The following is a 12,737-nucleotide window of genomic DNA, read 5'->3' as shown; positions in this document are numbered from 1 at the left end:
CGTAAACGAATCGCTGACATTTCGGTTTAATTCGGGAAGATTCAACATTTCTTTCCCAGTCGGTCAATTAAATTCAGCCCTTCTAGTAACGTAACGTAACGTAACGGCTCTGCGCAATTGAAATGGAACTAATCGTACGTCACTACAACACCGAAACAAAACATCTCAATTTAACGATATGCTGTGTGTTATCTCTTAAGTTCATTGCTGTGCAGGTCTGCACAAATGACAAAATGATCAAAGTCCTTTGGGTGGTGTGCGTGGCGAGAGGGGAATACAGGAATGTTATATATATGCTGCATGTAAACGTTTGAGCGTGATCGCAAATGTCAGCACACATTTTCTCGCCGTTGTTGGTCACGTTGGGAACACACGACAAGTTTTTGCATCTACGCTATTTTCCAAATAACCAAACGCGACTGTCAAGCTTTTGTTGGTGTACGCCATCCCTTTATGTCATGAAATCAAGTTACCTTGGAACAAAAACAGCATTGACATAACCCCCATGGGAATGTCATCAAAATGATGTCATCTGAACGTAAGAATTAAAAAAATGTTCATGGTAATGACAAGTTCCTTGACAATACGATCTTTGGATTTGCAAGTAATCTTTTCAAATGCTGTTATATAAGGCAATTGCCTGTACAGTGTTCAAAATATATGTTGGTCAACATACACTATATTGCCAAAAGTATTAGCTTACCTGTCTTGACTCACACATGATTTAAAGAGATATCCAATTCTAAATCCATATGGTTTAATATGATGTTGGTCGAGCCTTTGCAGCTAAAGCAGCTTCAACTGTTGTGGGAAGGCTTTCAACAAGGAGGATGTCCAGGAGCATATTTGTGAGGTCACACACTGATGTTGGACGAGCAGGCCTGGCTTGAAATCACTTGAAATCAACTCAAAGGTCTTGAGGTTGACTCTTGAGCAGGCCTGTCAGGTTCAGCTATACCAAATTCTCTCATCCATGTCTTTATGGGCCTTGCTTTGTGCACCGGTGTACAGACATGTTGGAACAGGAAGGGTTAATCCCCAAACTGTTTGACTGTCCAAAATCTCTTGGTATGCTGAAGCATTCAGACTTCCTTTCACTGGAGCTCAGGGGCCTATATTTTGGACATTTCCAGCTTTGTGGGAACAGTTTGGAGATGGCCCCTTCCTCCTCCGACATATCTGTGCACAAACCAAGGTTCATAAAGACACAGTTGAGAGAGTTTGATGGAGATGAACTTGAGTGACCTGCACAATCCTGACCTCAACCCTACAGAACTCTTTTGGATTAATTAGAGCAGAGGCTGAGAGCCAGGCCTTCTCGTCCAACGTCAGTGTGTAACCTCACAAATGTGCTTCTGGAAAAATAGTCATACATTCTCATAAACACACTGCTGAACTTTGTGGGAAGCCTTTCCAGAAGAGTTCAAGATGTTGCCAAGGGGGTACTGATGATGTCATATTAAACCCTATGGGTTAAGAATGGGATATCACTTAAATTTATATCTGACAATGTTGGAACACAGTACTGTACAATGAAATATGTGAATTTTTTTTGAGTGTTCACTCACACCTTTTTTTATTTCAACCCCAACCAGACAAATTAGCACAATGTCAGGGAACAATCTGGTTCTACCCATTGTTCTATGGGGCCGCACGGCTCCGACCCACTGTATCAGCAGCCTGTTGGTGATGGACGACTTCAGCACAATCATCACTGGCTGCCATGATGGACAAATCTGCCTTTGGGACATGACATCGGAGCTGCAGGTAGTGATGAGATCGCATAGGTGTTGTTCATGGTTGTGTGTATCATTGGCATGGCAAATGGCTAATAGCAAAAACTCATAATACAGCTCCACACGGTCAGATCTTAATCAAATCAAAAAATTACGGGCCTTATACAGTGAGCCACTCCTTCAAGAAGGTTTATTTGATTACAATTTAAGATTCTGACAGTGTATATAATACAAATTGAGGACAGGAGACAAGCTAATAAAGATTCTAAATCTAGTGAGTTTAATCAATGAATATGGGAGAGCATGGTGTCAACTACGTTCTTGTTTTCTCTAAATTTCATACTGTGGGTAAGGACTATTGGCTTGATTTACTCAAGGCTTGCATGTGCAAAAATGGGTGCAAACATGATTGCTCACGCAAACGGATGCGGAAGCTTTACTAGATTCACTAACTGGGCATACCCGCCCGTCTACTTTGCAGTTTATTTTGTGCATTCTTGGATGAGCATATGCACATAGATCAACTTAGCACACACAATATGATTTATCAAATCTGAGATGAATCACGATGGCTGAATTTAAATACCATGTCTGAAAGGGAGCGCGCAAAATGATATCAACATAGCGCAGGCACAATAGAAGCAGCGGGTTGACCTTTTCTGCTCGTGTAAAGAGTTTTGAAACCCGAAAATTATTGCGACATATCTATTCAGAAATGCAATTTTGGAGCTTCTGAATGATCTAATGGCTGACTTGGAGCAAGTCACAAGGAACAGTTATACCATACCACCTTGCAAAACCCCTTTTAAGTCTGCATTTCCTGTCTGGTTCTTTTCAGGCCACAGTGGCAGTTGTTGCTGGCCTCTCAGAGCAGTTTTCTGGGTGTACCATCCCAAGTTTTAAATGCAATGTTACCCAGGATGGCCACATACCTTACTAGACACTCAGGGCAAGTTAAATCATATAAAACATGTTTTTAATGTGTTTGCTGGCCTCCCTAAAATTGTCGGGTGATCGAGTTCTTTTCTGTAATTCAATAATATATTTGCCTTTTCCACGAACGCTTCTAATTTCATCACCTCAAACTTCATTTTGCACTTGCAGGTCTCTCCTAAATGTTCTACCATCAGAGCTACCTAAAAGCGCAAAACCCTCTTTTAAATAGGACAGCCTCCACCACTTTTTCACCTAGTGCCAACAGTGTGCATATTCTGTTAGAGTGAGTGAACACACAATTTGGCGCCTGCTATTTGGGATGATCTTAGTCACTCATTTACAGTTGTTTCAGTGAGGTGCCCAACTGACAGAAATGTATCAAAACTCCACATTGGAGGCTCTAATCTTCAAAAGCTGTAGATTTGCAAGCGGTCCTCCGCTGCATAGCCAGAACTTTGCTGACCCCAAAGGCATTGGGGGTTCGAGGGCCCATTCATCGCTGCTTGCAGCTTTAATTGTTTTTATGTTTCCGTTCTCCCAGATTTGTCCCAGGGCCATGTTATTTGGTCACACAGCCTCTATCACCTGTCTGTCTAAAGCCAGCGCCTGCAGTGATAAACAGTACATTGTCAGCGCATCAGAGAGTGGGTGAGTATAGAATACTATATCTTAAGTTCCATGATTCTGATTCTGATTCACACGGGCGATATGAATAAATCGAAGCAAAATGTTGTTCTGTTACAGGCAGTACTTGTATTTCGAGGCCTCAATATAGTTTTTATTACTTTAACCATTAAACCTTAGCATTTCTGTCAATGCAAAAGTGCATCCAAGAAAACAATTCAGCACCTTTCTCTCACCCGTCACGTGCACGCTTAGATGGGGTCACCCCCCCCCCCCCCCCCATTGTGCATGTGCCTCTAGAATTGCTGTAAAACAACCACCAGCAAAAAATAGGCACATACATTTCATTCCCGTAAATATTGAATCAAATTTAAATAAATTCATTAATCTCTCAGCAACTTCGTGTGAAGGAGCATCATTACCACACGCACAAACGCAAGTCATAACGTGACTTCTGGACAAAAAAAATACAAATAAAAGTAAATATGAATGGATGGACATAAAGGAAACAATACTGGGTTTGTGAGGTGAATCATCTGAGTCTTATAGATGTGACTACAAAAAACAATCCAATCTGGTTGTACTGAAGTAGATTTTTCAGGTATTTTTACTTGAATATTTATTTAGTACGACTTTTTACTTTTACTCCTTACATTTGAAAACAGATGTATGTACTTTATACTCATGACAAAATAGGATTGTTACTCTTTCAATTTTGTTTTTGCTTTTTTACCCCATCTTGATTGTTTAAGATCTTGGGGTTTCATAACAAAACAAAACAGGGACAGCAGCGACATGGAGGACTGTGAACTGCGAAACATTAGCAAAGAGCAACATAATAAAATCTTTGTTAATGCTTCCCAGTTCACGTTCACAGATTCGGAGAAGCAAAATGTTTCCAACCCATGACCTTATTTAAGACAATTGTTTTTTTGTCAGCTCTATGAATTTTTTGTTGCAAATGTTTTATCTTGTGCCAGCCTTAAAAACATTACTTATGGCATTAAAAAAAAAATCTCCATCTTATCTGAAAAGCCACATACAAATTAGATGTACAGTCCCCTCCAAAAGTATTGGAACGGCAAGGTCAAGCTCTTTTGTGGGTGCTCAGTCCTGAGTTGTTTAACACATCTAGATGTGAATACCATGAAATAAAAGCTGGAATTCTGAACTTTTGTCTCATATTCATCTTTTGATCTGAAACCCAAATGTCTTCAGTATACAACAAAAACAAAGGACTTGACCTAACCCTTCCAATACTTTTGGAGGGGACTGTATTTTTCAGTTGTAAACATTAGCTAATTAATTATTTTTTTTTTTTACTCAATTTACAACATTAGCAAAGCTATGGGAAGAGATTGTTTTGATAGCATGGAAGTGTAGCCAATCATAGCTAGCTCTTAAACAACATGCGACATGTTTTTTTTCCTTCAATTTAAGCACAATGTAAGTCAATTAAAGAGGGAAACTATTTTGTGTGCAGTCTCCCCCCCGCCACCGTTGTGCCAAGTTATAAAAAGGAGTAGTTTATATAATTTACAGTTAATATGTATTTTACTTTTTAATTTTGTACTTGTATAAATTTCAGTCTGTATTTTAATTTTTTTTAATGATTATTTAAGCACAGGGGTTGAATCAATACTTTACATGAATCTTTATTCACATTAGTATCTGTACTCATTCTTAAGTACACAATGGGCCTCATTCACTAATAAATGCGTAGAAATGTTATCACTCTGCGCACAAATATATACGCAAAGTTACCGTCAGATTTATGACACGTGTGTACTGGCCAATTTTCTTCACACCCATGTGCATATGTTGATGAATAACAATTCATTCTACGGGCATTGAACTCCGCCCCTATTTCCTTTTTTAAAAGGAGAGTTTTTTCCCCCCCTCAAGAGGTCGCTGAAAGACCAGCGTCCAAGATTAACTTGTCAGTGAAGAGAGGGAAAAAAGCTGCTTAGGGATATATTATTCTATTACACAACACCCCACCACGCACACCCAGCTTCCAAGGCGCGGATGCGAAAGTTCTCTGTGAGTCCGTCGTCAACGCATTGTAGGTCACGAATCATCGGCTCGATGGTAGCAAATAAGCTACACTTCTTACCATGCTTCTTTGTATTGTTTGAGTTATCACGGATGGAGGGTGAGGAGTGGGTAGGCAAAGACGAAAAAGCATGAGGCTAATTGCTAAACTATTGTGTCATGAAGTCACAAAACACTGAAATAAGTGATTGGGTGATACAATACACTTGTCACATAGCTCTGGCTGGAATCGCGTTGTAGGAGAATAACCAAGTTTGAACAACAAATTAACAAGCCAATTAATAGATATATAATATATATGGAGATATAAATGTAAAATAATTCACGGTGTCACAAGACGCCCCTTCAAACGGAAATGAATTAATATATCACTGGAAACGTCCTCTGACAGCAAGACTTTACACAGATCTGATCGGCTTGATCGGTATCAGCCGATAATTAATCATTTTATGCTGATCGGCTTTGTCATAATTCACCTAAATTTTTTAGCCTTGTCGTGTGTCTTTTGAAGTAGTACTGTAAATATCTGACCGCCAATAAAGTGATTTATAAAAAAAAAAAAAAAAAAAAAAAAAAAAAAACGTCGGCAGTGTGCGACAAACAACACCTCTGAGACAGACAACACGTAATGTGTGGATCAGACGACAATACAAAGTTGTTCTTTCACGACTGCTCTTTGTCAGACTACTGCAATAAAATCTTGTATTCCGATACCACCGCATCACGTGTTTTACGATCACGGGGCTTTACCTTGTCAACTCAAACGCGACCGGATACGCTCGTTACCATGGCGATGACAACACCAATGGATCGCATCATGTGTATTGTAAGAACTCAATAGGGGAAAATGTGTGCTGGTGGTCGCTGGTGCTCGGGAGAGGACGTTCATTCAAGGATTGCTTGGGGTATGTTCACGTACTTTTAATATGATACGGCTCGCAAGTAGGCAACAAAATGTTACGTAGCCTAGCAAGCTAGTGCTAGCACTAACGGTTGTACGTAAACATGCCGGCGTTATGTCGAAGCATGCTCTAAAGGTTCGGTGTGTGTGGAGTAGGTTCAAAACAGAATTAGTAAATGCGAATTTTGACGATACTTTGATTCAGACTGCAACTGCGTCCGCCATTACAAGCTTGATGCAATAAAAACACTAAAATAACAAATATTGAAGCCATAATTTAATAACTTTTACGATTATAGAGTCATGATTATCTAGTGCTATTGAATAGTATGCAGAATATTTTTTGTCGGATTACATAATATACTGCAATAACTGTCTTGTGCTAATGTTCTTGACAAAATTCTGAAAATATGGAAATTCAGATATCCATCAATTGTCAACACCGCTTATCCTGGTTAGAGTCACGGGGTGCTGGAGCCTATCCCAGCTGACTTCGGGCGAAAGGCGGACTACACCCTGAACTGGTCGCCAGTCAGTCGCAGGGCACATATAGACACGGACAACCATTCACACTCCCATTCACACCGTCACTGAGTGGGAACTGATCCCACGCTGCCCGCACCAAAGTCAGGTGAGCGGACCACTACACCATCAGTGACTCCGAAATTCAGACAAATTTGGATAAATTGTACTGGGAGTGAATTTCTATAGCTTGGCAGCTCTGTACAAGACACATATGTCGACCAGAGTGCGTCATAATTGGCGCCAGCATCTTTGTGTGTATGTGTGTGAATGAGTTTGCAGTTTGCATGACATCTGCACATGCAAAATCACTGAAAAATATGAGTGCGAATGGTTGTTTGTTTATATGTGCCCTATGATTGGCTGGCGACCGGTTCAGGTTGTACCCCGCCTTTCGCCCAAAGACAGCTGGGATAGCGACCCAAGTGAGGATAAGCGGCCCGGAAAATGGAAGGATGGAAGGAAGATTATCGCAGGGATTAGAAAGAATACTGAAGCCTTGGAAAAACTAGGAAATGCGTCCGGTCTGATCGCACTTCCTCGTTGCGTAAAAACGTCAGCAGTGCACGCAGGCGAGTGACACATAAATGCACAAATCCTAACTGTACAACGCAACACTTGAACCGGATGAGGATAAGTGATAAAGTGTTCTTTTATTTGGTATTTAAGACAGTCAACCCATTAGCAAAGTTCTGTTTTTTTGCGATATTATTGCCAAAGTTGTTACTATTGTTTTTATGAATGACTAGAGTTCCAATATGTTGTGTATCATGGGTCAAATATGTTTGACATATTTATGATGGCTGATCCTGCATTATTTGTGCGTAAGCATGGCCTGAGGATGTTCTAAATTGGTTTGCAGAGTATGAACACAAGTACGAGCATATTGATAAATCATAGGTTTGTGCGTCAAACGTACGTATGCGTGATCTAAGCGCAAATCTGTGCGTATGCACAATGAGTGAAGGAGGCCCAATGTGAATACGTTTGCCACCTCTGCTAATTTGTGAGCTTTTTCTACTGGTTAGTTAGTACAAGAAAGTATTTTAGTTCATACAGTGAAGTGTTAATATTTTGCAGACATTTAGGTCATAGATGGCAAATCAACAATAAAGGAGAACACATTGGCGAGCGCCTTAGTTGCATTCAGAAATCTTGCCATTTTTTTGTGTATAATCACTTTTTTTGTGTCTCCAGGGAGATGTGTTTATGGGATGTAAATGATGGTCGCTGTATTGAATTTACCAAACTGGCTTGCGCTCACACTGGCATACAGGTAAATTAATTGATATTGTCCATTTTATATTGTTTATTTGTAAATAGAAACGTAAGTCTCTTTCTAACAATTAACATAGATTGTCATGTAATGTACCATGGAAGACACTTGTGTTGAAATGACTGGCAAGCATTAATTTGATTGAACTACTTCTGTTGCCAGCTTTCATCACCTTTTGAATCTGGTTTCCCCGTTTGTTTTCCCATGTGATTCCATAGTTCTATCAGTTCACTATTGGCACTCAGCGAGAAGGTCGTCTGCTCTGTAATGGCCATTACCCTGAGATTCTTGTGGTAGATGCCACCAGTCTGGAGGTGCTGTACTCGCTGGTGTCCAAAATCTCCCCTGACTGGATCAGTTCCATGAGCATTATCCGATCACACCGCACACAAGGTTTAACTCCTAATTATCTTTTTTCCCCTAATGTAATGTTCTGGGCAAACTTGCAATGGGTCTATACTTTTTGTTTACTCCTTCTGTGTTGCAAGACTTTGCACTTTAAGCATGCAAATTATTGTTTAGGATTGTTAGACTTCCTTGAACTACATTGTCCAATATTTGCCCTCAGTGATGTTTACTTGGATAGACTGAAATCCGGACTGCTTGTGATGAATTAAGGCTGCACGATTATGGCCAAAATAATAATACTGATTATTTTAATCAATATTGTGATCACGTTTATTAATCACGATTAGTCCCCATGTTCGGGAAAAATCTTTATTTTTATTGCAGTACTTTTCAACAAACAATATGCAACAGTTTTCTGTGCAAAATTAATCTTGAAATAATAATGAATGATAGATTATAATAAAATAAATGCACCAAAAAAATTCTCGTTTACCAAGGGCAAGGGCTAACTGAATAAATATGCCATTAAAAAGTGCCGTCACGAATTGCAACTTAATGGAAGCAAATACAGTTAATGCATAAAAGGCAATAACATTGGTCTGTAAGCAAGAACTTTTCATTTGAAAATCCCCGTCAATATAGTGAATTGTCAAGGACAGTTAAGTCTCTGTTGTTCTGCTTGATCATTGGTTAGTCGGTCACAGTCGCAAACTGCAAAGAACTCCACAGTTGTGATTTCCCTCTCTATTTTCTCCCGTGCTTTTTTTTCCGCCACTGCGGTCAGGCCAACCGCTACAACGATTAATAGTGTCTTACCGTGACACACAGCCTCTCCGGCAACGTGCTGAGAGGGCTAACTTCAAAATAAAAGCTTCATGTATTACTTCATTGGACATCAATGCCATTTTTGGCCTTTATCTTGAAGTTGGCCCTGTAGCGCGTTGGCTGTGCTCAATGACGCTTTAGATATTTTCGCCCCGTGGTGGCTGGCTGACTTGGTTGCGGGCACTGCAGCATATGAAGCACTTGTCATAATTATGCAGCAGTGTCTGCATTATAAATGTCAAAACATCGCAGATGATCAGGCTCATTTAATTGTAGCAGCTAAAATTGCAATCACAACTAAAATTGAATTAAAATAGAATCGTGATTACAATTGTGTATCCGTGCTATGAATGGTCTTTAGATGTCCTGGAAACTCAAATTAATTTGCACAACAGTAGGGCTAACTAACACTACACACATCAGCTATTTCATTAGAGGGATCCAAGCATACATTATGACTGGAGTCTTTTTCTGCAGAGGACACAGTCGTGGCAGTGTCAGTGACAGGCATTTTAAAAGTCTGGATGATCACAGCAGAGGTCAACAGGATGCAGGTAGTGGTGATTGGTCATTCAGAAAAAGAGAACATCTTTATTTTTTGTATCCACAAACGTATGATGATAAATACAGTATGTTAATGAAAAGAAAAAACATCCCCTCAGGACCTGGACCCGGTGTTTGAAGAGGAGTCCAAGCCCATCTACTGTCAGGGCTGTCAGAGTATTTCGTTCTGTACTTTCACTCAGAGCAGCCTGCTGGTTGTCTGCTCCAAGTTCTGGAGGGTAAGAGCTGACGACCTAACTAAGTGCTGATCATAGTAGTTGCAGATTAGTGCAGCACAGCTCCACTTTGCCTTTAAATTGAATCCCAAATATGTTTGTGTCTGTTAGGTTTTTGATGCAGTTGACTATTCACTGCTCTGCTCCGTGCCCAGTGACATTGACAAGGCCTGGGCTGGGGGAGAGTTCATTGCAGCAGACAAAGTCATCATCTGGACTGAAGACGGCTGCAGTTACATCTACAACCTACCAGCCAGGTATAGTTCCAAGTAACCAAACTCCATCATCATTACCATCATCAACATAGCCCAACAAAAGCCATATGAGATCATTCTAGACCAACAATATTCAGAATCAGATATTATTTATTGATTTATAATTTAATTTATTATTCTTATTTTTTTTATATTATCTGTTTCCCAGCTGTCTACCTGCTAGTGTACATTTCCGAAGTGATGTGGGCAAAAAAGAAGGCTCAATTCCGCCATTGATCTACAGCCTAGAGAATCTAACAGACAAACAGGTCAGTTACGAAGGTATTGTTTCATACCTGCTAAAGGTTAAACCGCATCCCAATAGACGAAATGATGATTATTATGGCTTTTAAGTGCCCATGTATAGAAATTGTACTGAAAACATCTCTGCTGCAAAGGAACATACTGGTTATTACTATTGTTTAAATCAGTTATTAACTCCAGACATGTAAATCTACAGTTACAAATTATTATATCCAGTCGCTTTCATGAGCTGCGAGGAATTAGTGTGCTTCCTAGTTTGGAATGTGTTGCAAAAGGCGAACGGCTTGACAAAAATATTTTACTGTACCAAAAATAGCGTGTTGCAGACTCCACAGACTTGTTTTGTATTCCTCACGAGTTAACACTGCTGCCGTGTCTCTCTCTCTCTCTCTCTCTCTCGCTCACTCTCTCCCACTCTCTCTCTTGGTCTCTTTTTCTTTCTTTTTTCTTTCTTTAATTCTTTCTTCTGTCTTTCTTGCTTTTCATTTTCCGTACTGCTTATCCTCACTAGGGTCGCGGGTGTGCTGGAGCCTATCCCAGCTGACTCTGGGCGTGGGGCAGGGTATACCCTGAACTGGTCGGCAGCAAATCGCAGGGCACATATAATCAAACAACCATTTGCACTCACATTGACACCTTCGGGCAATTTAGAGTCTTCAATTAACCTATTATGTATGATTTGGGATGAAACCGGAGTACCAGGAGAAAACACACGCGGGCACGGGCAGAACTCCACACACACCGTGCCCAGCAGCAGCGACGCATCCTTAAATGAGATAGAGGAGAGAAACCATAGTTTCCATGGAATTAGTTTGTTAAAGCTGACATCGACTTGAGGTTCCTATCTTAATGTAACTTGAGTGGTATATACTGTATATCTATGCCATGCCAGAATTTATTTGTTATTTTTTTGGAATGGCTGTGCATAATAATAATTTGAAGCACTGTATTCTGAGTAATTTTGTACCGAATAAGACTTTATGGTCGTTTTGTGCAATAAAATCCACATATTTTAGAAAATTAAGAAATTAGAAATAATAATTGTTGATCAAAACATGCATTTGCTGTAAATTGCATTGACTGAACAGAAACAGAATATGCTTAATAATTTGGAACACAATGTAAATCAAGTATAATACTCTATATACCTGTATAAATCAAAGTGGTGGTCAGTCATATGGTAAAATATATTGGGATAGAAAAACTTATAGTATGCTCATGAGATGGAAAATGTCCCAAGGGCCCACAGACTTGTATCTCAGCAGGCCAAAATGTTGTTCAAATAACTAAATACGAGGTGTATCGTCTGATTAGTTATGGGCTCAGCTTCCTTAACCTTTGCATGTGTCAATAATGTGCTTTGGAGCACCAGGTTACACAGGGCCTCAGAAGTCTCCTCCACCTTCTGCCACTTTCTAGCTCCTGATTTGTCCTCCTGTGACTCGCCTCTTCTTTGGTCGACGGGAGCCCTTCTATAAGCTACTGATCCAGGGAGACTCTGCAGGCCGACTGTCTCTCTGGAGCATGCCAGACTCCTCGCCTCCATGCCCACTGACCACTCCGGCAGGTCAGGGTAAATGAGTTGTCAAAATTCCACAACATTAAAAGGGAGGTCGGCCAGCAAAATGAACTCCATCAGCTTCCACGTGCCAACTCTGACTTTCCCACTGCCCCGGCGATATGGACAGGTGTTGTCCAGCGTTGTTTGCGTTAGCGTCTGTTTGGTTGTTAGATTTTCCTTTTCCATACTGCGTTGTTTGAACGCAGCATACTCCTCCTTGTGTACATTCTTCAGGGGTCTGATCAATTTTGTTGTGTTGAAGCATTTAGAGGACATTCCCCCACGAGGTTCTTCAGTTTTGCACAGATTGCAAATGGCTTTCGTGTTGTCTGTCTCAGACACCGCGAAAAAGTCCCACACCTCCGACATGTTTTTTCACCAAGATTAAAAACAGAACTTTATTGGCCGTCAGTTATTGACAGTACTACGTCACAAGACGTGCGAAGGCTAAAAATATACTGGCTTTTGGATTCAAACAAAGACGACTGCGCTGCGGAGTAAAGTGATCTCCAACTCTCACTGGAGCGGTTCCCAGCTGAGTGTGAAGCAACTGTGATGAGAATCAGCACCTCCAAATCTGAGTTCATGGTCCTCAGTCGGAAAAGGGTGGAGTGCCCTCTCTGGGTCGGGGATGAGAGTTAAATTATCTTAGGGTC

The 12,737-nt window shown here is 40.5% G+C and overlaps 1 protein-coding gene across 3 annotated transcripts in view; it reads left to right on the top strand.

Moving 5' to 3' along the window:
* Positions 1–12,737, top strand: part of LOC133489990 (WD repeat-containing protein 7) — a 104,794-nt gene that overhangs the window by 489 nt on the left and 91,568 nt on the right. For 2 of the 3 annotated variants that reach the window (XM_061799389.1, XM_061799391.1), the window contains exons 2-10: positions 1,596–1,767; positions 3,214–3,320; positions 7,972–8,050; positions 8,269–8,443; positions 9,701–9,777; positions 9,886–10,005; positions 10,114–10,259; positions 10,426–10,525; positions 11,940–12,093. In XM_061799389.1, coding sequence (XP_061655373.1) covers positions 1,609–1,767; positions 3,214–3,320; positions 7,972–8,050; positions 8,269–8,443; positions 9,701–9,777; positions 9,886–10,005; positions 10,114–10,259; positions 10,426–10,525; positions 11,940–12,093 — 1,117 coding nt within the window. In that variant the 5' untranslated portion in view covers positions 1,596–1,608. The remainder of the gene's footprint in view (positions 1–1,595; positions 1,768–3,213; positions 3,321–7,971; positions 8,051–8,268; positions 8,444–9,700; positions 9,778–9,885; positions 10,006–10,113; positions 10,260–10,425; positions 10,526–11,939; positions 12,094–12,737) is intronic. The other variant, XM_061799390.1, reaches the window with a different exon arrangement.

This window comes from Phyllopteryx taeniolatus, chromosome 15 (genome assembly GCF_024500385.1).
Source record: "Phyllopteryx taeniolatus isolate TA_2022b chromosome 15, UOR_Ptae_1.2, whole genome shotgun sequence".
Taxonomy (NCBI): domain Eukaryota; kingdom Metazoa; phylum Chordata; class Actinopteri; order Syngnathiformes; family Syngnathidae; genus Phyllopteryx; species Phyllopteryx taeniolatus.
The sequence above is the reverse complement of the archived record's forward strand: the minus strand, read 5'-3'. Positions and strand labels throughout refer to the sequence as shown.